This window comes from Phacochoerus africanus, chromosome 1 (genome assembly GCF_016906955.1).
Source record: "Phacochoerus africanus isolate WHEZ1 chromosome 1, ROS_Pafr_v1, whole genome shotgun sequence".
NCBI lineage: Eukaryota > Metazoa > Chordata > Mammalia > Artiodactyla > Suidae > Phacochoerus > Phacochoerus africanus.
The window spans coordinates 170,256,917-170,282,914 of record NC_062544.1 but is presented as its reverse complement, the minus strand read 5'-3'; the positions used below and the strand labels follow the sequence as shown (position 1 = coordinate 170,282,914).

General features: G+C 40.1%; 1 protein-coding gene across 2 annotated transcripts; it reads left to right on the top strand.

Annotated features, from left to right (window-relative positions):
* Window positions 1-2,656: 2,656 nt before the first annotated feature.
* On the top strand, window positions 2,657-9,309 carry COMMD2 (COMM domain containing 2). Of its 2 annotated transcripts, none has more exons than XM_047784484.1 (5): window positions 2,657-2,818; window positions 2,929-3,006; window positions 4,320-4,402; window positions 7,792-7,890; window positions 8,725-9,309. In XM_047784484.1, the coding sequence occupies exons 1-5, from the start codon at window positions 2,752-2,754 to the stop codon at window positions 8,920-8,922; spliced, it is 525 nt and encodes a 174-aa protein (XP_047640440.1). In that variant the 5' UTR covers window positions 2,657-2,751; the 3' UTR covers window positions 8,923-9,309. The 2 variants fall into 2 exon arrangements, with proteins under 2 accessions (XP_047640440.1, XP_047640429.1); XM_047784473.1 differs by having other exon boundaries at window positions 2,665-2,818; window positions 7,717-7,890.
* Window positions 9,310-25,998: the final 16,689 nt, after the last annotated feature.

Below are 25,998 nucleotides of genomic sequence, written 5' to 3'. Positions count from 1 at the left end.
GCCCTTGACAGTAGACTGAATTGAACTGTGATTCCTAGCAGGGAATGATACTATTTCACTTATCATTAAAACGCAACCAAGGAAATGCCTGGTGCAAAGATTCTGAGGCTAGAATGCCTAAGAAGGAGAAAGAAATATGGGACATTATGAGGGAAAAGAAAGGTGGATGAGGTAGAGGATGATAAGAAAAGAACATGAGAGGACAACTGACATCAAGCCTTGTTCCCTGTCAGAAACAACTGAAAGTATGCAGAGTATTTATTCTTTACGGTATTACCCCAAGTAAGATAGCATTCAGTAACATTAAAGTCTTATTTTCTTTTATTATTAAACAGTTGGAAAGCATTATTATCAACATAGACAGGATACCAAGAGACATTTATTCTGAGCCTGAATCTTATTGAAATCAAAGTTAATTGTCATCTTCTCTTTGCTCCAGGTCATATGTAAATCACTTAGGTATTACCACTCATCACACTGTACTGAAATTACTTGACTGTTTCCTTCACTTTACTCTCATCTCCTAGAGGGCAAAGACCTTGTTTTATTCATCTTCAAATTGACAAGGCATAGCATATGCTTAAGCCTCTGATTAATTGCTCTATAAATATTTGTTTAAGTAAATGAATAGATTTTAGGATGATTGTGCACACAGAATTCTCAATGACTTGTGCATACAAAATCTGCTCCTATAAAATATAAATGTTTCAGTTTACAAATCATTAATTTGCTTCATCAAAATCAATTTCTAAATATAATTTTATTAATTCATCTGAGCATCATAGCAGCCCTGCATGGCACAGAAAGACAGTCATCATTAAAAACCCATTTTACATATGAAGAGGCTAAATTTATAACATTAAAAACAACTTATCAGAGGCCCTCTAGGTAGTCAGTGTCAGAGCCAGATTTGGAATATATACTTTCGATTTTTTACTCAGGTAATTACCTCTGAACAACTACATGACATCTGGTAATGGAAAATCACTCTATCTATACCTTATCCTAGGGATATGTAGAGGGGCTGATTTCCCCTAGCTATAACTTGAATTTCTGACTACTGTCCTTGACCAACCCATTCTGTTAATCCTTATTTCCTACCTTCATTCTCCCCTCATCACTCCCAATTCAGTCCTTGAAATCACAGGGAAGAAATGCTATATCATATTGGCATAATATTATACCCATTTGTAGATTCAATTCAGCATTCCTTATTCCCCATACAATGGGAATTTTCTCAATGCACAAACAAAACCTTCTTCAGAAAATGCCATTTTTGGAGTTCCCGTCATGGCTCAGTGGTTAACGAATCCAACTAGGAACCATGAGGTTGCGGGTTTGATTCCTGGCCTTGCTCAGTGGGTTAAGGATCCGGTGTTGCCGTGAGCTGTGGTGTGGGTTGCAGGATCGGCTCAGATCTGGCATTGCTGTGGCTGTAGCGTAGGCTGGAGGCTACAGCTCCGATTGGACTCCTAGCCTGGGAACCTTCATATGCCTCTACGGTGCGCCCGTAGAAAAGACAAAAAGTCAAAAAAAAAAAAAGCCATTTTTGCTTATCTGCAACTTATAGTCTAAGTAAAAATTGTGCTCTCTCTGCAAATGCTCTTCAAGACATAACAAGATTAAGGACCTGCCTTTCTATACCCCAGTGGAGGAGACAATTTCAGTTTCAGTCAGATGTGAGGGATGAGGTAGACACAGAGAGCAGAGCTGAAAAAAAAAAAAAAAAAAAAACTCTTCCAACGTTCACTTCTGCTCAGGAGACTTGAAGTATAGAAAGCTGTCTCAATCCTTAGATATAACCACAGATGTGAAGTCTCTCTTTTCCCCCTTTCCGCCATCAAGAGGGTGATATTTGAAGAGTCACATTCCTATCGATGAGCAATTCTGTAGTGTAGTTTCTTATATTTAAAACCACAGCAGATGGGAAGAGTGAGTTGGGAAAGGAACTGAATTCTCACACTATTCTCAACACATGACATTAAAGAGAAGCATAGTCATTGGCCTACTTTCTTCTTCATCTGTATCAAGTTCTGATACAAACCTGTTACAAACCTTTAGCTTCCAGCCTGCTATGTAGAATGATGAATTTTGGAGCAGGTGATCAAGGGATCTGACCTTCTTTCAGCTCTATCACTGGCTTATAACGTAATCTTTGGAGCTTCAATTCTTCATCTGAACAAATGATATCCCACGCTGTAAAAACGATCCACCTGTACAAACAATGCCATGGCTACTGAGCGCATTAAATGAGATAGATCAATATAACATACACAAAAGCTCCGTGCAAACTAATAACTCTATAAAAGTTACTTTCAGTTGCTTGGCCTGTCTCGCAATTTCCTTTTCATCTAAAGGGAACAATAATGGTACTTACCTCATAAGGTTCTTGGGAACTCTAAATAAGTTAATATATGTAAAGAACATTTCCTGACATAGTACTTAATTAATGTTAGCGATTGACCTTATTAATGTAAGCGCCACAAGGGGGCGTGTCGAATTTTAAACTTCTCTTCATCCTCCACAGAGCCTAGCGTCCTGCGCCCAGCAGAGGACCTCTCATTTGCGAACAGAAGAACCCTCTGATCCCAGTATGCACCGCGGCAGAAGTTTGCGTGTAGGACTGCCGTAAGCCGGAACTCAAAGCTCGGGGACGCTGAGGCGCCGGAGTCTCTTTACGTTTGGACAGAAGGCCCGGAAGTGGCGAGGGCGGGGATAGTGCTGCCGGTTGAAATCCGCATACCGGTGAAGATGCTGCTTGACCTGTCGGAGGAACATAAGGAGCATCTTGCCTTCCTGCCGCAAGTGGACAGCGCAGGTCAAGGGCGAGGCGGCAGAGGGCGGGGCGAGGCGGCAGAGGGTGCTTTGGGGAGGGGATCGGTGTCGTGGGGCGGGGGGAACCTCACGGTCTCCTGGCTTCCGTTGCAGTGGTCGCCGAGTTTGGGCGAATTGCGGTGGAGTTCCTGAGGCGAGGCTCGAACCCCAAGATCTACGAAGGCGCTGCGAGTAAGAAAGGGAAAGGTGCAACCTTGCAAACTGCGAGGGAAGTGTGGGCCGTTTTCTGTTGCCCTGGAGACGAAAGGATTATTGAGAATCTAAGGGTTTATTCCCGTTGTAGCAGAATAAAACAGAAACGCTCTTCCGTTAGGGCGCAAATCCTGCCGGTCCTCTAAGTATTGTGAGTTTTTTAAAGCTTGTATTAAGTCGATTTCATCAGGTGTAAATAGACATACCATCTGCCAGAGTTACCGTGTTGCTTAAACGCACCCAAGTGTGTGGAATCGATGGGTGAACCATAAATATGCAAGTGTTTAGTTATTATTAGATTTTTAAAATTTTTTACTAAAGTATAATTGATTTACAATGTTACGTCAACCTCTGCTGTACAGCAAAGTGACCCAGCTATGTATTTTCTTTTTCTCATGTTTTCTTCCATCATGTTCTAGCACAAGTGATTGGATATAGTTCCCTGTGCTGTATGGCAGGACCTCATTGCTTATCCATTCTAAGTGTAATAATTTGCATCTGCTAACCACAAACTCCCGCTCCATCTCATTCCCTCCATTCCCACCCGTGGCAATCACAAGTCTATGAGTCTGTTTTTGTTCGTAGGTAGGTTCATCTGTACCATATTTTAGCTTCCACATATAAAGGATATCACATAGTATTTGTCTTTCACTTTTTGACTTACTTCGCTTAGTATAAGAATCTCTAATTGCATCCTTGTTGCTACAAATGGCATTATTTCATTCTTTTTTTATGACTGAGTAGTATTTCATTGTGTGTATGTCGCACATCTTCCTAATCCATTCATCTGTCGATGGACATTTAGGTTGATTACATGTCTTGGATATTGTGAATTGTGCTGCTATGAACATAGGGGTGCATTATCTTTTTTAATTATAGTTTTTCAGGATATATACCCAGGAGTGGGTTATTATTAATTGTTCAAACATCTGCTTTTGCTGAAGTATTCCTTCCTGCCTCCCCCTACCCCGCACCACAGAGGAGGGGTGGTTTCTGACATTGTCCCTTCTGCCAGGCTTGAAGTAGCTGTGCACTCAAGAGAAGGACTATGCGCCTGGTATTGTCTTCACAGGTTTGCATTTTGTAAAGAAAGTTATGTGGTGGGAAATACAGAAGGCATTTGACTGGGAGTGGAGAATGAACAGCCTCCTAAATGAACAGGAGGCTGTTACTAACTCATATTTTACTGCAGTCTTTGAAAACATGGAATAACAGATAATATTTATTCTTAAGAGTTTGAATAAACGAGTAAATGCCACATATTTTACTTGCTCACTTTTCCTGTTTTTCAGGAAAACTTGGTGTGAGTAGTGACACTGTACAGCATGGTGTGGAAGGATTAATATACCTCCTCACTGAAAGCTCAAAGCTCATGGTAAGGGATTCTATGGACTGTTTTGTATTACCCAGATCTTAAGAAGGCTCAGTGTACTTTTTTTTTTTTTTGTCTTTTTGCCTTTTCTAGGGCCACTCCTGTGGCATATGGAAGTTTCCAGGCTAGAGCTCTAATCAGAGCTGTAGCTGCTGGCCTACACCACAGCCACAGCAATGTGGGATCCGAACTGCATCTTCAACCTACACCACAGCTCACCCACTGAGCAAGGCCAGGGATGGAATCCGCAACCTCATGGTTCCTAGTTGGATTCGTTAACCACTGAGCCTCGACAGGAACTCCAGACTCAGTGTACTTTACATCTGTCCTGGCAGGATCTTCCTATTTCAGTAAGGTTACTGGTTTATAATTGATTTAGTGAAGTTATACCTAAACATTCTGACTATAAGTTGATCTGCTGGTATGAAAACCTTTTGTTAGTATAAATTAGAATTGCCTCTAATTTTGCATGCTATTAACCATATACTATAGTATATATCCTAAGATGAGGGAGAATAAAATGATTAAATTTTTTGTATATTATCAGTTTCTGGCTTGTTGGAGAATAGGAGAGAAAACTGGGCATTTTAGCAGTTCTGTTTATACTTTAATAAAGTATTTTTCCCATTTTTAAAAAAGTATTACCTTCCCCTTCCTTATTACTAGCTTAGGGATCTTGTACCAGTCTTTATTTCTACATGTTCTTAATAGAAAAAATATTTGAAAAACTACAACTGGCTACATGGGGCTTAACTTAATTATTCATTCTAGTGTTTCTTTAACTTATCTTTCTGTAAAAATCACGAGTGACCCTTGTTAACAGAGATTCCTGATTCCTACCTCAAACCTACTGAGTCAGGCTTTCCAGAGGAGGGGCTTGAGAATTAATGTTTTTCCAAGATGCTTCAGGTGATTTTTAAGATCAGGTAAATTTGGGCACCTACACTAGAGGCTCAGCATTTTGATAGCACATCCTAATGCTGAAAGTGATTTGAGAGGTTTCCTAGAGTGTTACACTTAGAGGTGGTTCACAGCAAATGCCTTGTTCCATAAATCCATGTTCCATCAGTTAATATGGGAAACTCATTTTTGCTGCCCTCAGTGATCCTCTCTGGCCCTATCTAGAGCTCTCCCGGGCTGTTCTCCCCTCCTGATAATATATCCCTAGCCTCTTGCTCTTTGGCTTAGTCAAGTTGAATCTACTGATAGATTACCTGGTGTGATTGGTCAGCTAACCTAACTGCCTGGCTCCAAGGACCATAAGCTTCTCCATAAAGGTACTGAGCCCATTTGTTTTGTTTAGCTCTGTCTTCCTAGCAGGAGATCTATCCCATAATAGGATCTCAGAAAATACTGTTGAAGGGATAAAATACCTAAGCCTTTGCTAATATAAACAGAAACAAGCCTAATGACATTAGCAAACTTGAAAAAGAAAGGGTGGAATGCAGGAATTGGAAAAGAGCAAAGAAAGTAGAGTATTGGAATTCCTGTTGTGGCTCAGTGGTTAACGAACCCTACTAGTGTCCATGAGGACACAAGTTCGATCCCTGGCCTCACTCAGTGGGTTAAGGATCCTGAGTTGCCATGAGCTGTGGTGAGGGTGCAGACACAGCTCAGATTGCTGTACCTGTGGCAAAGGCTGCCAGCTACAGCTCTGATTTGACCCTTAGCTTGGGAACCTCTGTATGTCACAGGTGCAGCCCTAAAAGAAAAAAAAAAAAGAAAGTAGAGTGTTAAAGTGGCTGAAAGTGAGTACAATGAAAGGAAGAGGAACAAAGATTGTGCTTTTTCTGCCCTTTCTCTACCTTTTTATTCCCTCTGCACTTCAGTCATCTAATAAGGGAGGAAAAGCAAGGCTGCTGATGGCAGCTTCCTTTTTTCCTATTGAACATCAATGCCACATTAGGTTTGCTTAGTCCCCAATAACTCTGTCCCATTGGAGAGCCAAATACTGTGGCTCCCTGCCCTTTTTCTCCCGTTCCATTTGCTGGCCAGATATGCAATTTCTTTATGTCTAGTCAGCATCTGAGTATCCCACTATGATTCACCCAAACTAGGAGCCCTTATCCTCTTACTAAGCCTTTTTTTTTTTTTTTTTTCACCTATTGGTTCCATTCACCCATTTCTCCCACCATCTACCCCCTGCCTATGGCAATCACCAATCCGTTCTCTGTATTTATGAGCTTGGTGTTTTTTGTCTTCTTTAGGGCTGAAGTTTCCAGGATAGGGGTCAAATTGGAACTACAGCTGCAGGCCTATAGCACAGCCAAAGCAACATAGGATCCAAGCAGCGTCTGTGACCTATACCACAGCTCATGGCAATGCTGGTTCCCCAACCTACTGATGGAGGCCGGGGATTGAACCTGCATCCTCACAGATACTAGTTGGATTTGTTTCTGCTGCACCACAATAGGAACTCCTGATTTCATATTTTTTTATGGCTGGATAAATGTTCCATTGTATATATATGCCATAATTTATCCATTCAATGGACATTTAGTTCACTTCTATATCAGAGCCATTGTAAATAGTGCTGCAGTGAACATGGGGGTGCATATATCTTTTTGAGTTAGTGTTTTTGTTTTCTTTGGATAAATACCCAGAAGTGGAATCGCTAGATCATAAGGTGGTTGTGTTTTTAATTTTTTGATGAACCTCCATACTGCTTTCAATAGTGGCTGCACCAGTTGACATTCCTACCCATAGTACGCAAGAGTTCCCTTTTTCCCACATCTTACCAATATTTATTTCTTATCTTTTTGATAACAGCCATCCATTCTAGCAGGTATGAGGTGATATCTTATTGTGGTTTTGAAATGCATTTCCCTGATGACTTATGATGTTGAGCATCTTTTCATGAACCTGTGGTCATCAGTATGTATTCTTTGGAAAATGTCTATTCAGATCTTCCACACATTTTTTAATTGGATTATTTTGGTTTTTTACTATTGAGTTGTACCAGTTCTTTATATTTTTGGGATATTAACTCTTTATCAAATATATGATTTGCAAATATTTTCTCATTCAGTGAGTTGTCTCTTATTGTGTTGATGCCCTCCATTGCTATGCAGAAGCTTTTTAATTTGAAATAGTCTCACTTGTTTATTTTTGCTTTTGTTGTCTATTTTTATTTTTATGTATCAGAAGCTTAGAATTTGAATAGTCAGCAAAGATTGCCTTTTACTAAGGAGTGTCATTTCTTTTACTAGACAAAAAAGAATTAGAGGATTTCTGATTCTTTAGTATATATCCAGTATTTCAGCATTTATCAGACAAAAATCAGTTTTGGTGTTCTGTTAAACTTGATTCACTTTTAGATTTCTGAACTGGATTTCCAAGACTCTGTTTTTGTTCTGGGATTCTCTGAAGACTTAAACAAATTGTTGCTTCAGCTTTATCTGGACAACAGAAAAGAGATCAGAACTATCCTGAGTGAATTGGCACCAGACCTTCCCAGTTACCACAGCCTTGAATGGAGACTAGACGTACAGGTATGACTTTTTTTTTTCACCTGACAGCGAATATAAAACTTATTTTAGATTTATGTCCTTAGGTTTATTGTATTCTTTTTTTTTTTTTCAGGGCTGCACCCAGGGCATATGGAGGTTCCGAGGCTAGAGGCCAAATCGGAGCTACAGCTGCTGGCCTACGCCACAGCCACAGCAATGCAGGATCCACGCTGTGTCTGCAACCTATACCACAGCTCATGGCAACACCAAATCCTTAACCCATTGAGCGAAGCTGGTGATCGAACCCGAATCCTCATGGATACTAGTTAGGTTTGTTACTGATGAGCCACCACAGGAACTCCCATACATTCTCTTTTTAATTTTTTTTTATTGAAGTGTAGTTAATTTACAATGTTGTGTTGATTTCTGCTCTACAGCAAAGTGATTAAGATATATATATATATATTCCTTTTTTATATTCTTTTCCATTATGGTTTATCACACTTCATACGTTCTAGATACTAACTTTTTTTGGTTGTATGTGTTACAAAGTATCTTTTCTCAGTTTGTGGCTTGTTTTTTCATCAACTTTAGATATCCTTCAAAGAAATTTTATAGTTTTAATAGTATCAGGTTTTTTTCTTTATGGTTTGTATTTTTTATATCATGTTTAAAAAAATCTTTCCATACTGTAAGGTTGCATTACATTCTGTTTTCTTTTTTCTTTCCAAAGGTTTTAAAGTTTACTTTTCATTTTGAGCTCTCTGATTCATCATAAATTTAATTTTTGTGTATGGTATAATGTTTAATGTAATTATTATATGTTCAGTATGATTATTAAATAGTCATTATGCTCTTGTTCTATTTAAAATCAAGCTTGCAAGCAGAAGCCTCAGGCAACAGATTAAACCAACAGTGACTATAAAGCTGCACCTTAATCAGAATGGAGAACACAACACCCAAGTTCTGCAGACAGACCCAGCCACTTTGCTCCATTTGGTTCAGCAATTGGAACAAGCATTGGAGGAAATGAAAACAAACCACTGTAGGAGAGTTGTGCGCAACATCAAGTAGTCCCAGTTTTATAGTTTTCTTCCCTTTAAATCACTTGTGAATTGATGACATGCAGCAATTACTTTTCAAAGTTAATTTTTTAAATTGATAGTGATAAACATAAAAATTTCATAAAATTTCTTTTCCTATCAAGACAGTGAGGTCATGATCAAAAGCTAAGTAAAGTTTCTTTCCTGGTGCTAAATGTGGTCTGCTTCTTAACAATCCATATGTATTTTGTATTTTTAGTGTGTAAATAAGATTGAATCAACAAGAAGTGAATCTATACTGTTCACATCCTCTGTGTATATAAGTGACTATCCTTTTTTGATACTTATTTTGACTGCTTATTTTCTTCCTTATTGACCTAAATTTAAAAATAAAATTCACAATGTAATACTACTGTTACTCAGAATATTTTTAGACAGTTTAATGTTTTTGACCTTTAAAAGCACCCCATATATGTGTATATATATATATAACTGATTAACTTTTCTCTATGCATGAAACTAACACAACATTGTAAATCAGCTATACTCCAATAAAATCCTGTTTGTTTGCTTTTTTCTTGAGGGCTGCCCCCGGGGCATATGGAAGTTCTCAGGTGAGGGGTGGAATCAGAGCTGCAGCTGCCATCCCAAGTCACAGCCACAGTAATGCCAGGTCCAAGCTGCGTCTGCGACCTACACCACTGCTCATGGCAACACCAGATCCTTAACCCAGTGAACAAGGCCAGGGATTGAACCCTTGTCCGCATGGATACTAGTCGGGTTCTTAAACTGCTGAGCAAGGGCAGGAACCCCAAAATTTTTTAAAATAAATAAAGTACCTCCATGATGTTTATACCCACAGAAAAGTGGGAAGTGAATATGAATTTTTTAAATGCGATATTGTTTAAGCAGTTCTTCATTTTTCTATGCATGAATATAAGTACTTACCATGTTGCTAAAGTTTTCATGGCTAATAAGTTTAAATAGTACTCAAATTTGTGTGAATACATTGCATTTTATCAAGGACTGCTTTTTTCCCCTATTACCCAAAGCATCTAAGAGACACACTCACTTAGATTTATTAACAATGGATGCAAGCATAATGTAATCAATTGTTAATTTTCTGGATATAAATTACAATCTCTTTTTATTTATTTTTTATTTTTTTAGGGCCACACCTGTGGCACATGGAAATTCCCAGGCTAGGGGTTAAATTGGAGCTGCAGCTGCTAGCCTATGCCACAGTCACAGCAACTCGGGATCTAAGCCACATCTGTGACCTACAGCACAGCTCACAGCAACACTGGATCCTTGACCCACTGAGCAAGGCCAGGGATCGAACCCGCATCTTCATGAACACTGGTCAGATTCATTTCCGCTGCGCCAGAACAGGAACTCCCAATCCCTTTTTATAATTTTGTTTGAAGTATAAAGAGGGCAAAGAAAGGCTATGTTTACTACATTCCAAGCAAATACCCCTTCCTTACAAATTTGGTTTTTTTGTTTTCTTTTTTAGTAGGTAACTATAAGCTATTAGCATGAAAAATTCAAATGCTGATGTGTTAGGTCAACTTCATAGAGTGCAGGAGCACAAGGAGACTTGAGACAAGAAGGCTTAAGGAGTAGCAGACTTAAGGAGAGAGTCATAGAGAATGGTGGAAACTGAGGTTCAATCTTTAATATCTAAGACCTTATTCAGAGAATCTTATCTCATGGAAGGCCTTTAGAAACAAACTCTAAGCTTTACTCTAGGTTCTAAAAATACTTTGCCTTCTAAGAATTAGAGATGTTTTGGTCAAAGTGACATCATGTTTCTTCTTTCTCGTAAAAGAGAGCCTAGCAGGGAGTTCCCATTGTGGCTCCGTGGTAATGAACCCAACTAGTATCTATGAGGATGTGGGTTCGATCCCTGGTTTTGTTCAGTGGGTTAAGGATCCAGCATTGCCATGAGCTGTGGTGTAGATCGAAGATGTGGCTTGGATCCTGCATTGCTGTGGTTGTGGCCTAGGCTGGCAGCTGTAGCTCCTCTGATTCGACCACTAGCCTGGGAACTTCCAAATGCTGTGGGTGTGGCCCTAAAAACCAAAAAGAGAGAGAGCCTAAAGCCTAGCAGGAAATGGAAGCCAATGGAAGAAAAGGACAATTGAAATTGTCACCCATTGACCCCCTTGCAGGCATCTGGGCACCCTTTTCCCATGCACATTGTATATGTTCTGCAACTGCAAAATAACTCTAATGTTAGATACTAACAAACTAATCAGTTCATTTTTAATTATAGTGATAATTTGATTAATGAGGCTTTCATATTACAACCTCACAAACAAAAGAAGACTATATATTCCATGAAATAGCTTTTTATCAAGGACTGTTAAAAGCAACATGCCTGCCAAGCTTATATGATAAAAATAGCTCTTGTGAGCCTTCTTATTTGCCCATATTTGGTGGAAGATAAGCAGGGCTGCCTCCAGCCAAGACTGAAATAACATCCCTATGTTCCCTTAGAGCAACCTTTCTTCTACCTCTATAACCCAAGCAAAGTGACAAGTTAACATGTTAGCCTTATTGTAATTTGTATCCTGGTCTCCTTTCTCTGTACTTTGTTATTCCTTCTGATGTTCTGCCTTCTTCACCTTTTTGGGAGCAATCTCTTAACTTCCTTTTGAGGCTGGGGCTCACTTTTTTTTGTTTTTTGTTTTTTTTTTACAGACCACCTAATGAGCCTCTTCCTTTTCTTGTTTCCACGACCTTTATGCATTCCTCTGCCATGTTTGTTTTATGGCACATTTTTTTTTGTCTTGTTTTTGTAGGCTATACATGACCATATTTTTTGTAGATGCAGTCACAATTTTACTGTCCTGTATGACCCGGTTTCTTGACTCTGGGATGTGCCTTTCATCTGTAATCATCTAAATTTTTATAAAAAACATTTTGGATTATGAGTATGCTGATTTTTTTTAGGATTTGCTGATGCATGCTCAGACTTAAGTGTCAGAGCCTTTATGTCTCAAAGCCAGACTAATAACAGCTCATATCAGAACAAAGCTGTGAGTTGGGAATAATCAGTATATGTCATCCCAAAGTCTACATATACTTGACCCGTTGGAAGGCTCTTTTGTGTTTCACAAAATTTCCATGAACTTGTTTTATTACTGATATTTCCAATTAGGTAATTAGGCAATTAGGCAGTTTCAAGCAGCAAACTGGAAAGGTGGCAGGGATACCATAAGAAAATATACTTCTTTGAAAAATGAGAATCCGATACTAAAGATTGAAAAACCAGGATTGTGTGTAAAGGATACATGTGTGAGAGCCCTTAAAATTTGTAGCAGTATGTGGCCCTTTAGGGTATAATCTTATGAGAAGTTTAAGAGGTCAGTCTGGATCTGAACAAAAGGGTTTGAATTTACTCTCTGTGGCTTCTTGTGGTCCTTGATAAATTCCCAAAGCCTTATTTTCCTCATCTCTAGAATAGAAATAATAGGAGTTCCTGTCGTGGCTCAGTGAAAAAGAATCTGACTAGTATTCATAAAGATGGGGATTCAATCCCTAGCCTTGCTTGGAGGGGTTGGGGATCCAGTGTTGCTGTGAGCTGGGGGGTAGGTTGCAGACACAGCTTGGATCCTGCTTTGTGGTTGTGGTGTAGGCCTGTAGCCTGGGAACTTCCAAATGCTGTAGGTGTAGCCATAAAAAATGAAAAAATAATATATAGGATAAATAAGAAAATACTGTGTATACTGAGCATCTCATTATTTTATGGCCCTGAATTCTGTCTGATATACTCTAATTAAAGAAAATAGAGAAAATGTTACCTGATGGTGTCTGGGTGGTAGGATTATGGCTGTTTCTTTTCCTTCTTAGTTTCTATAGTGAGTTGGAATAACTCATAATATTAAAAATATTTTGAAGTCTAAAGGAAGAAGAAAATGGAGTTCTCGTCGTGGTGCAGCGGAAACTGACTAGGAACCATGAGGTTGCAGGTTCGATCCCTGGCCTCTCTCAGGGGATTAAGGATCCGGCATTGCCATGAGCTGTGGTGTAGGTTGCAGATGAGACTCAGATCCAGCATTGCTGTGGCTGTGGCCTAGGCCGCCAGCTGTAGCTCCGATTGGACCCCTAGCCTGGGAACCTCCATATGCTGTGGGTGCGGCCCTAAAAAGCAAAATAAATAAATGAAAATAAAGGAAGAAAAAAAAAAGATCAGCGAATTTAAATGTGTTTTTAGTAGCATTTGATTGCAAATTTTAATTCTTATAATGATACACATATAGCTCTGCAGAAAACTCTACTATTCAAAACTACTTAGTACCCAAAGGACAGGATGAGGGTTTTACCTATAGGCTTAGTCTTGAGTCTCTTTTTTCTGTCTTTTTTATTCCACACTGAAAGAAGCATGGGACTCTCAAGACATTAGCGAAGCCAGGTCTCTTTTTCGAGGTAATATTATATCTAAGTGGAAAATTATCTGTGTTGTTTTTAATCTCCAAAAGAAAACACATAATACTTCTTTGTAGTTTTTCACAGTCTTCATGGTCCAAAAGACCTGTCAGCTGCTATATTAAAATCTCCCTCCTGTAATTTACTCATGCTTCTCTGTACTTATTTTTTTAAATGTATGTTTAAGTCTCTTTAGCTTATCCTTCTACAGTTTCCATAGTAATACGTTCCTGTCACATTTTTCCCTTCCCTCACTAATGGTAGAAAATATTTTGGTAAAAATGGGTATCATACTATATTTCCTCTAGTTTAACTATATTTGTTTTAAAACCACCATGACAGTTATGCTCAAACCTAAATACTTTCCTTAAAATCAGAACAAGCAAACCCAGCTTCACCATTAACGTGGTTACTTCAATGAACTTTACAAACTTTGAAAACAATGTTTTAATTATAAAAGCAGAAGCAGCCCATTATTTCTCAGTTTTGCAAAGTAGTACATATGCAGATGAGGGAAAAATGATATACTTTACGGCAGTAAAATATATATATTTAATTATTTGATCACTGAATTCTAATGGCTGTTTGTCTTCTGTTTATATACTCCAGGCCTCCCTGCCCAGGAACTCAAACAATTTAATTATGTTTAATAGCCATGAATCTGTAAGATTTTGCTTACCATAATGGGGAAATATAGGAAAAGTAATTTTATTTCCTTAATGAACTTAAACTGAAAAGTAGCATCAGGAATACAATTTCCACATTAATGTACTCTGAGATTTGGCGTGTACTTGGGTTTTGCCATTTTAAACCCAAGCAACTTTTTATAAGATAATTTCTTGGGTAATTACAGTATAAATTGTTTGTTATTATTAGAAATATTGCTAATTATGTGGTATCAGAGTGGGAGGCCATGTACTTTTATTGTACTTGAACCTAAATTGATGTTTTTTAGTTACAAAGACTAAAATTTTCATTTTCTTCTCCTGCAGTTGCCATATCTTCTCTTGCAGAACAGCCTGCCCAACAACCAGCCAAAAAGAGAGGCAACACAGAGAAAAGGATTTTTGCCCTTTCTCACAAACCATATGAGATCTTTTACCTTTTATTCTAATTTTTCTTACTCTTAGCTTTGAGCTGTGATCCACCTATTTATGTATGGCATTGTGTTGATAGGAAAAACAAAGCAAATTTTAAAACCTTTTCAAGCTCTTTTTTACAAAAGCACTGACTCAGTTGTGTTAAATATTTATTAAACGATTTGAATGATCCATGTGGTGTGTCAAACAATGGATAAAGTCCTAAAGTTTAGAATGTGCTCAGGCCATTCCATCCTTGAAAATAGTTTGATTCATAAACTCATCAGATTGCAGAAGGGAAGTTCCTTTGGGCTGCTGTCTGTTGGAACCACTTTCTTTTGGAAAGCAAAACTGTAGTGATTCAAAGGCTAGAACTGTAGAAATGTGCAGAGGAAAGGATAGATCACTGCAGAATACTGTGGAATACTTGGACATGGTGCGAATGGCAGAAATTATCCCTTTCCACTGAAGAGGGGTTCCCTGAGGTAACCAGAAGGGTGATGGGAAAAGCAAACTGAGTTTTTTTTAATTCCTGCATGCCAATATTGTGATTGTCATAAATCCAGTGAGAAGTGGATGCCTGTGGTTTTGAAGGAATGTGCTTAGTTCACAGAATGAAAAGTCTTCTCAGTTAACTCAAAGACTAAATACACACAGATTAAAATTTAGAGAATGAGGAAAAGAAAATCCAGGGAAGTCTTTTGAGTTTCATTGAAGCAAGTATAGATGGTTAGGATATGATTTCCTGGCATGGTCTGCAAACTGTATGCTTTTATTCCAAATAAATAAAAAGTTCTAACAAAGCTCAAGTGAGTGTAAATGCTGCAACATAATAAAATTACTTGATTTGCAGCCAAGCTGTTGCACAATTCATGGATTAAAAGAACTAAGATAGGCTGTAAATGAGCAAGTCACCATTACCTTCCAAAAAGGTGAAAATGATTTGTCTCACAATATGAGCTATACTGTTTTTTTTTAAATGTTTAGGCCTTAAGGGTGTAATTATTGGGTATTCTTTCTATGCTTTTTTGTTCCATTCTTTGCCTGCACATAAATTCCAAATTCCATGCTTTTCTTAGGCCCTGAGAACAATTTCTTTTCATGCCAAACCCTTTATTAAGCCTCTTCCCTCCCTTGAAAAGTATTACTTTTTGAGAAATAATTCACATAAAATGAAATCCACCCTTTTAAAGTGTGCAATTCAGTTGGGTTTTCGAATAGTCACAAAGTTGTGCAACCATCACAGCTATCTGATTACAGAAAATTTTCATCACTCCAGAAAGCAATCCATATCCATTAGCAGTCACTCTCCATTTCTTCCTTCCTCTAGCCCCTGGCAACCACCTTCTGTGGATTTGCCTTTTCTGGACATTTCATGTAAGTAGAATTATACAATATATGGCTTTTTGTGTCTGGCTTCTTTCGCTTAGCATAGTGTTTTCAAGGTTCATAATGTAGCATGTATCATCAGTACCTTATACTTTTTTATGACTGAATAATATTTCATCGTATGGATATGCCCTTGCTTTTTATAGTATTTGATTCTTATTCCTGGTCTTACTATGGAATGAATCTGTTGCATTTTATTTTATAGCATTTATAAAAGAATCTCTGACAGATGCAGTAATGTATTTTCTACACTGATGGTTTTCTAGAATTTCCTTCCCAGATACAAGTTAGAAAAGTCTGAGAGCAATTTCTTCCTAGCCAGTTACTAGTAGAATTATTCTCCAGTGAGCCAAGATTTTTATTTCTAGCCTTATTCAGACATTATGCCAGGGAGGGAGCTAGTTGGCCAAACTATTGAAGGCACTCTTACCTGAAGAACATTTGATTCATATTATATACTTTTTAATTTTTATTTCAAAGATTTCCTACTAAAATGAGGGATGTTCTGCAGGCATTTTACAGATTTAAGGAAAATAGGAAAGCAAGCAACTAAGGAGGATTCATGTTTTTCCATATTCATTTTGTGTGTTTTTCACATTAGAATGGTAAAACTTAAAAATGTATAAAAATTGTGTAGGAATTCTCCTGTGGCACGTGGGCTAAAGATCTGGGATTGTCACTTCAGGGGCCTGGGTTGCTGCTGTAGCCAGGGATAGAACCCTGGAACTTCCACATGCCATGGGCACAGTCAAAGGAAAAAAATATATAATAATAATAATAAAAGATATATAAAAATTATCAATAATGGAGCAGAGAAAGAGCCATTTACTTTTGCTAAAGTTTACTCCTCAGAATATTTCTAAGCTAATTTTATTTTATTTTATTTTTTGTCTTTTTGTCTTTTCTAGGGCTGCCCCAGCAGCATGTGGAGGTTCCCAGACTAGGGGTCTAATCGGAACTGTAGCCGCTGGCCTACGCCAGAGCCACAGCAATATGGGATCCGAGCTGCGTCTGCGACCCACACCACAACTCACAGCAATGCCTGATCCTTAACCCACTGAGCAAGGCCAGGGACCGAACCCACAACCTCATGATTCCTAGTCAGGTTCATTAACCACTGAGCCACGACAGGAACTCCTCAAAGCTAATTTTAAAATAGAGCCCTGGGGGAACTCCAGACACCATTCTCCAGATGGTGCAATTTCTACAGCCACTGCCTTCTGGGTCTTGTAAGCTAGTGGAGGAAATGAAAGGGTATGTAAACAACCTTGATTGAATCAGTGTGATTTAGGCATAGGAAAAGATACAGCAAATAAGGACCTCTGCATACTAAATGAGGAAGTTAGTAATTCTACTGGGGAATCAGGCAAGCACTTTTTTCCCTTTGATCATTTTTGCTGCCTTGGTAATTGTGCCCCAGTTTATGTTTGGAGAACAATTTCTTTTCAATTGAATACAGTTTTATGGGATTATCAGACAAGAGAGCATATGCCCCCTACTATTCATGCTGAGCCTGTAAGTCTCAGGGGCTTTGAAACCTGAGGACTCAGAAAGGTTGACACAAATTCATTTTCATGGCAGCCCTGCAGGATGCTCAGTGACCTGTTCCAAGGCCTCACAAACATACTCCTATTCTTACTCTTTAAGGATCTGGCCTCAGAGCTGTCTCTTGATTCTGCAGGGTACCTAATACGTATCCAATAAATTCACTCTCTGCTTAAGTTAGCATCTTAATAATCCTAAATGCTACAGAGGATAACAATACAATCCGATTCATTTTGTAAAATTCCATACTTTATTTCATAAAACAGATTTTTGTAAAATAACTCTGCAAATTGTCATGCATCTAAAAGTTAGGCGCTGGGAGTTCCTGTTGTGGTGCAGCAGAAACAAATCTGGCTAGTATCCATGAGGGTGCGGGTTCAATCCCTGGCCTCACTCAGTGGATTGGGGATCCGGCATTGCCATGAGCTGTGGTGTAGGTTGGAGGAGCGGCTAGGATTCCTAGTTGCTGTGACTGTGGTGTAGGCGGGCAGCTGTAGCTCCTATTCAACCCCTAGGCTGGGAACTTCCATATTCTGTGGGTGCAGCCTTAAAAAGATAAAATGCATAAATAAATAAAAGTTAGGCATTATTTTAGGATATAGATTGACTGTAATATAGGATCTCACAGTCTGATTAGGGAGACAAAATTCAAAACAAAACCTTAATTAACATTTTCCTTCTAATGTGCTATTTCTTTTATTTGCTTTCTTTATCTTCTCTGTGGTATCTATAAACTGTTTCCTTAGAACAATAATCTCATGGTTTCACTGCAATCTTTTTAGTTCTTAGTATATTACAGTTTGCTTGTGGAAATAAGATGAAAACAAAACAGTAATTATCAAGTGAAGCAGTGCCTAGAATAGTACCTGGTAATCATAGTCAATAAATTAATGGACAAATGAGTGAGTTAAATAATAGTGATGAGTGAATAGTATTTACTGTATTCTTTGTGGAACTTTAGGGTAGGGAAAAAGCACTTTAGCCTGGAGTGGTCAGAAGAATGTTTCTGAGTTGTTGAAAGAAGGGCTGGATTTGAGCAGATAAATGAGCAAGTCAGGCATTCTGAGCAGGAGATGGAGAAAAGCAAAGGCACAGAAAAATATAGAAAATCAGAAGTTGCACTTTTTTTTTTTTTTTTTTGGCCGTGCCTGTGGCATTTGGAGGTTCCTGGGCCAGGGATCGAACCCACAATCCACAACACAATGGTAAGCAGAGCCACAGCAGTGACAATGTTGGATCCTTAATCCATGGAGCCATCAGGGAGCTCTAGAAGCTGCACTTTTGTAAACTGGAGCTATGGCATAGATGGTGACTGCTGCTTTTGAGAGCCCCTGTACAGGATGAATGCCTGTCACTGTAACCTTAGGTCTGCTTTTCCCTCAGGACCTCATTTTCCTTTTGCCTTTCATAGTGGACACTGATGTTCTTTGGAGACTTGGGTATCTTCAGGTATGGAACATTTACCAGGGATTTTCCAGGGTCATTTGCCGACTGTACCTTTTTTTAAAATTTTTTTAATTTTTAGGGTCACACCCACAGCATATGGAAGTTTACAGGCTAGGGGTCAAATAGAGCTGGAGTTGCCAGCCTATGCCATAGGCACAACAATGCCAGATCCAAGCCCGTCTGCGACCTACATCACAATTCACGCCAACACCAGATCCTTAACCCACTGAGTGAGGCCAGGGATGGAACCTGCATCCTCGTGGATACTAGCCGAATTTGTTACCACTGAGCCCCAAGGGGAGGTCCCCAACTGTGCCTTTCAAACTTTCTCCTTTCAATCTTGTTTGAAAGATCTTGCTCATTAGAATTTATGTTGTTCAGCCATGCCTTCTTTACCATTTATAGCTGCCTTTCATGTGCTTCCTGAATTTTCCCCTTTTCTATTCATCTATCCATCCAACAAATATTTGTTGAGCACCTACTGTATTCTAGAGTGTGTTTTAGGTGCTAAGAATACAGGAGGGACAAGAGAAAGTCACTGCCCTCATTGAGCTTACATTTTAGTGGGGTGAAGGATAATAAAGAAATGTGTATTATAATTTCAGGTTGTGCTGAATGCTCTGAAGAAAAATAAAAATAGATTGGAGTTCTTGTCATGGCTCAGTGGAAACAAATCTGACTAGTCTCCATAAGGTTAGATCCCTGGCCTTGCTCAGTGGGTTAAGGATCTGGCATTGCTGTGAGCTGTGGTGTAAGTCCCAGACAAGGCTTGGATCCCACACTGCTGTGGCTGTGGTGTAGGCCAGCAGCTATAGCTCTGATTCAGCCCCTAGCCTGGGAACTTCCATATGCCAAGAGTGTGACCCTAAAAAGACAAAAAAAAAAAGAGTTAAAAAAAGAAAAAGAAAAACAGATTGGAGCTAGAGTGAGGGGTTGAAGTTGAGACTGCTGGTTTAGGTAGACTGGGTCAGAGAAAGTTCTGAAGAGGTGACGTTAGAGCAGAAACTTGAATGAAGTGAGGAGGTGAAGGTCACTAGATATCAGGAATTGGCATCACAAGAGTGTCTGCTTATTAGAAGGTGAAATGATGCATCCTCTTCACTGACCTGCGAGTACTGTGGCCCGGAAGGCATCACACAAATCTTTGTGACACGGATCCACAGTTTGTGGAAGTGATGACCCAGGTTTGTCTGTGTTCAGCAACAATAAAGAAGCTGTACAGTTTTGAATAGGAAAAAATGTGTTCTATAGAATTACAGTTTAAATTTAGGAATATTTATGAGTTCTCACTGTGGCACAATGGGATGAGTGGTGTCTCTGCAGCACCAGGATGCAGGTTTGATCCCCTGCACAGTGGGTTAGACATCCAGCATTGTTGTAGTGGCAGGCATAGGTTGCAACTGAGGCTCAGGTCTTATCCCTGGCCCAGGAACTCCATATGCCATGGGTTGGACAAAAAAGAAAAAAAAAATTTTTAATTTAGGATATTTCAGTGTCTGTAGTTTTTGTTCATGTTAAGTAAATCATGGTAAAATAAGTCATGGTGATTTACAGTAGCTACTAAGAACAAGCTCTTGGAAATCACCCGTTGTGGCTCAGTGGTTAGTGAACCTGACTAGCATCCATTAGGACTCAGGTTCAATCCCTGGCCTTGTTCAGTGGGTTAAGGATCCTGCATTGCCACGAGCTGTGGTGTAGGTCGCAGACACCGCTCGCATCTGGTGTTGCTGTGGCTGTGATGTAGGCTGGCGGCGGCTACAGTTCCAATTGGACCCCTAGCCTGGGATCCTCCATATGCCCCGGGTGTGGCACTAAAAGACAAAAAGACAAAAAAGACAAAAAAAAAGGAAAACAACTTTACAGTATTAAATTTCTTTACTATGGTTTTAGAAGTGAGGTACACTGGGAGCAAAATGTGGAGTATTTGAAGAGGAATATTCAAGACAGAAGGAAAAATACACACAAACTCCCAGAGGTGAGAATGAACTTGATTTGTGTTAGGGAGTGCAAGGAGAGTGGTATGGCTGGAGTCAAGTGAGCTTAGATGGAATCAGAAGAGTGGGCAGTAGCAAAATTATGTGGGGCCTTAGTGTCCAAATGCTCTTCTCCTCCAAATCGCTTCATCAAACTAGGGTGCATGAATGATCCCCACACCTTGGCTTCTTGTTTTCTTGATCTCATCTCCTAAGGCCTTCCATGTTTCTTTCAGTTGGTTGCTTCCACAGCGGTGGTGGCCCTTGTCTCCACAGGAACTGTTCTATTTCTTTCTTTCCTTTTTTTTTTGTCTTTTTGCCTTTTCTAGGGCTGCTCCTGCAGCGTATGGAGGTTCCCAGGCGAAGGGTCAAATCGGAGCTGCAGCTGCCGGCCACAGCCACAGCCACAGCCACAGCAATGCAGGATCTGAGCCGCATCTGCAACCTACGCCACAGCTCATGGCAACGCTGGATCCCCACCCTACTGAGCAAGGCCAGGGATCGAACCTGCAACCTCATGGTTCCTAGTCAGATTCATTAACCACTGCGCCACAACTGTTTTATTTCTGAAATCTTTTTTTTTTTCTTTTAGGGGCACATGGAAGTTCCTAGGCTAGTGGTCGAATCGGAGCTACAGCTGCTGGCCCATGCCACAGCCACAGCAACACTGGGTCTGAGCCATGGTCTGTGATCCACACCACAACGCCAGATCCTTAACCCACTGAGCGAGGCCAGGGATGGAACCTGCATGGATACTAGTTGGGTTTGTAACCCACTGATCCACAACAGGAACTCCTGGAATCACAATTTCCAGCAGCCCATCCTCTGAAATGGATGCAGCTCATTGGTCAATTACCTCCAACACTCCAGTTCTCCAGCTTCAAATGGAGCTTCAATTCTCCTACCCTATTAGCTTCTGCCCATCTATATTTCTCTCCCTATCCAACTGGATTCACAGTCCATCACTGCCAATATTCTAAAGCTTTTCTGTTGCACCTAGCTTGCCCACTACATTTAAATTCAATGTAAATGTCCATCTTTTTTCTTGCTAGTTCACGGTCTGCTGAGACCCACAGAAGAAAATATGCCAAAGCACACAGACTGTTGCAGTTATATATTAATGGTCATCCATCTCAGTTCAGCCCTTACCAGTGCCTGACTAGCCTACTATTTCCCTAGTCAGCTGTCTCCCGTCTTCAACAACTATTTCAAAACTTCTCCACTCCTCTCAAACCTCTGACCCACCCACCACCCACTCTCATTCTCTGTCTATGACTGCCTCCTTCTTCACAGAACAAATAGAAGCCATCAGATTTGGAATTCTCTCCACTTTTGGCCAACAAACCTACAGTCCTTTCCCGTCTCTGCACCAATACCCTTTCTTTCTCCAATTCCAGTAGAAGAGGTACCCCCTCGTGTATCTGGATCTCCTTCCTTCCAGTATCCTGTCACTTTTATATTTTCTACTTATCCATCTTCCTGATTTTCTTCCATAAAAAAATAAATCATTTTCTAGTCTATCTCATCTTAATATCTCTTGACCCACACCCTTTCCAGTTACCATATGCTCTCTCTCTTCTCCATTTCAGTAACTTCTGAAAAAGTTTACCTTCCCTCCCCGAGCCATTCCTTGTAACATTTCCAGGACTTTCCATGTCCTAAATCCCAATGACAACTCAAAATGGTTAAGACAGTGGAAAGGATTCCTTGGTACTGTCAAGTCCAGAGGTGGTGTTGGTTTCAAGCAGTCTTGGTCCAGGGGCCCTGCGATGTCCTCAGTTACTCCATATCTCTGTTTTTCTTACCTGTCTTGTTGGCTTTCTCCTCCATTAGGCTCTCCTCATGGCCCACGATGGCTGCTAAGGCACCTGGAAAGTGAGCCTGTCTTTGCCCCAGTATCATTAGGAGAAAAATTCTCACTCTTATTGGACTGGTTTGGGTGACAAACTGCCTGCTGTGTTCAAGGGGTTGGAATGTGCTAACATGACAGTGAGGTCCTCTACTCAAGTCCCAAGTGAACAGAGGGTTTTTGGGGAAGTCAATCCTGTGACCGTTAGATGCCTGCTATAACCACAGTGGTGTGGCCTAGCTGCGGAATTTGGTCACAAAACTGTAGTAGTATTTTATAATATTGCAGTACATGCTATAGTATAAAGTACATACTCCGATATAAGTAGCCTGGATATACTTCCACATCAAGTCGCATGGCTAGTGACTAATAATTAGATAAGATTATATTCATCACAAAACTGTTCAGTTAGAAAGAACTTGAGAACAGAAAATTTGATTGGGACCCTGCCAACATAAGTTGCCTGATGTATGGCATTTGCTTGGTGCCTCAGCGACCACATTTTCTTGCCTCATTTTGAAAAACAAAAAATCTTAGACCCTCCCGAGAGTCTGATTTGTGGAATGCCACCCTGCGAACTGAGAAGATTCTGTTAAGCTTTGCCTTTTATAATCTTCATTACAAAAGCAATAGTGTTTAAATTCCCCCTGAAATATGTTATTGAATTATAATATTGGTTATGTCATTTCCAATGACATATGCTAAGAAAAGAAAACAACAACAACAACAAAACACCACATTCAAAAATTTGCCTAAAACCTCCTTCCCTCTTCCAATCCCCCAGGGGAAGCTAACGGTGAAAATTCACTGTTTTAGAACTTGGTCTCATCAGATACCCTTCTCATTATAGTTTGGCTTTGCATAAAAAGTTTCCCATTATAGAAAATGTGCTAACCAGCAAACATGGATTTGGGGGTCTGCTTATAGTTATGTTTCCCATTGCAAGTTAATTTCTCGGCATTCATCAGGCCTTAGAGTCTCATTGTGTCTACGTGTGCTAATATTTAAGTTTCTGAGTTTATAGCCCTGAGGACCACATTCCAGAACAAGGCCCCTGCCATAAACTGTACTAAGACCAGAGGTGTTATCGTATCCTAGTAGCCAGCCATTCTTTCGAGCCATCCTCACCAGACTCCTCTCTATTCAGACTGTACTGGTAAATTAAAAAGTGGCATAAAATAGCACAAGTAGAGTTTCTTTTACCATTTAGAAATGCAGTGCCTAGGAGTTCCCATCGAGGCTCAGTGGTTACGAATCCAACTAGGAACCATGAGGTTTCAGGTTCAATCCCTGGCCTCGCTCAGTGCGTTAAGGATCCGTCATTGCCGTGAGCTGTGGTATAGGTTGCAGATGCGTCTCGGATCTGGTGTTGCTGTGGCTGTGGTGCAGGCCCGCGGCTACAGCTCCGATTAGGCTGCTAGCCTGGGAACCAACATATGCCACATGTGCAGCTCTAGAAAAAGACAAAAAGACAAAAAAAAAAACAGATTAAAAAAAAAAAAAAAGAAATGCCAGGCCTAGATTCCCATTGTTGCTCAGTGGTAACGAACCTAACTAGTATCCATGAGGACGTGGGTTCAATACCTGGCCCTGCTCAGTGGGTAAAGGACCCGGCATTGTTGTGAGCTGTGGTGTAGGTTGCAGATATGGCCTGGATCCTGAGCTGCTGTGGCTGTGGCGTAGGCCCACAGCTACAGCTCTAGCCTGGGTATTTCCGTATACCGTGTGTGCGGCCCTAAAAAGCAAAAAAAAAAAAAAAAAAAAGAGTAAAAAAGAAATATGCAGTGCCTGAATCCTCTGTCTGTATGCCTAATGAGATGGCACATGCCCCTAGACATGGTGAAAAGAGAATAAAACCCTCAGGTGTCATCATACTAGGGCTGATTAAAAGAAGTTCCCTTGAAGACAAGAGAGTGGTTGTGGTGAGGAAGAACTCAGGAGCTAGAATGTGAGCGTTGAGTAAGTATTGGCCCTAAAATCTCTGTGGAGGGAGAGAAGAAGCTTATTTGCAGGAGGTGGAGACCGAATTCATCCGTAGGGCTGCGAGTTCCCTTACTCTGGAAAACAATAAAGAGGGATGTTCCAGTGATGAAACATCATGGGCAAACCCTCTGCAAAGATGCTATTGTTGTTTGTAACCATGGAAGGTTTCAAGCATATACAAAGTTTGATCAAACAGCATCAGGGAGCCTGAAGTATTCATCACTTAATTTCAATAACAATCAACTCAGGCCAATTTTGTTTCATTAAAACTCCTACCCAGTTGGCTTTGTGTCACCCACTCCCACTCCCATATAGTTTTGAATCAAATCTCAGACATCATTTCATCATTTCTGAGATGGAGGGTTATTTGGTGTTGTTATTGTTGGTTTTAGTTTTCTTTTCTTTTCTTTCTTTCTTTTTTTTTTGCTTTTTAGGGCCACAACTGCAGCATATGGAAGTTCCCAGGGGTTAAATCGGAGGTACAGCTTCCAGCCTACGCCGCAGCCATAGCAACTCGGGACCCGAGCTGCATCTGCGAGCGTGGCAATGCTGGGTCCTTAACCACTAAGCGAGGCCAGAGACTTAATCCAAATCCTCAGGGACACTAAGTTGGGTTCTTAACCGACTGAGCCACGGTGGTGATTCCTGAGATGGAAATTTTTTAGTTGAGGAACAAACTTATTCTGGCTTCTAATACGAAAACAACCATAATGGTTAGAAGACTTGCATTTCTTCAGATAATATTTCCCTCACAGTAAAATGTCTTTGTAAGTATGGGATTAGGCTGCATTATTCTGGTAAAATTTCATTTGTTCTTAGGGGAGTGTGATGTGTGCTGTCATTTAAGCGATCGTTCACAGGAAATCATGAGCAAGCCTAAGGTCTCCAGGAAAGGTGCTCAGGCTAGAACCTCATCTTGAGCCTTAGGGAACCAGCTTGGGCTTGACTAGGTATGACCTGTAGTGGGCTACAGGAGACCCTTACTGCCACATATGGTTTTGTCCAAGACCAAAGAATTTAGACTGTGGAAATTGTCTTGAGTTCTGACTACCTTTGGGGTCAAAATCATGCTTTCCTAAGAAAAGGGAAAGGCATTCTCAGAAGAAAGTGAGCATTCCCAGGTTCATATGGAAGTGGACAGCCATGGTGGACTTTGACTGAAGACTTATTCCTTTCTCTCATGGCCTGAGGGAATTCAGGAGTCTGGGTTCAGTTAGGAAAAAACAGGCTCAAGGGCCACCTGAAGAGTGAGGAGTTTTGGAGTCTGTCTTACTCTGGCTGACTGGGAGTGAGGCAGGGTGGGCTGCCAGGGTCGGGGGCTGGACAATCTGATATAGGCCACCTCAGTAAGAATTATAGAGAGGTTATCTTCTGTGTTGTATTTTCCTTCTGCTATCTCTGAACCTTCA

Excerpts from the sequence above, each read along its gene's own strand:
- COMMD2 (XM_047784473.1), top strand. The coding sequence starts at position 2,752 with ATGCTGCTTGACCTGTCGGAGGAACATAAGGAGCATCTTGCCTTCCTG. Across the intron at positions 3,007-4,319 it reads GATCTACGAAGGCGCTGCGA|GAAAACTTGGTGTGAGTAGT; the intron begins GTAAGAAAGGGA and ends CCTGTTTTTCAG. Across the intron at positions 4,403-7,716 it reads CTGAAAGCTCAAAGCTCATG|ATTTCTGAACTGGATTTCCA; the intron begins GTAAGGGATTCT and ends ATTCACTTTTAG.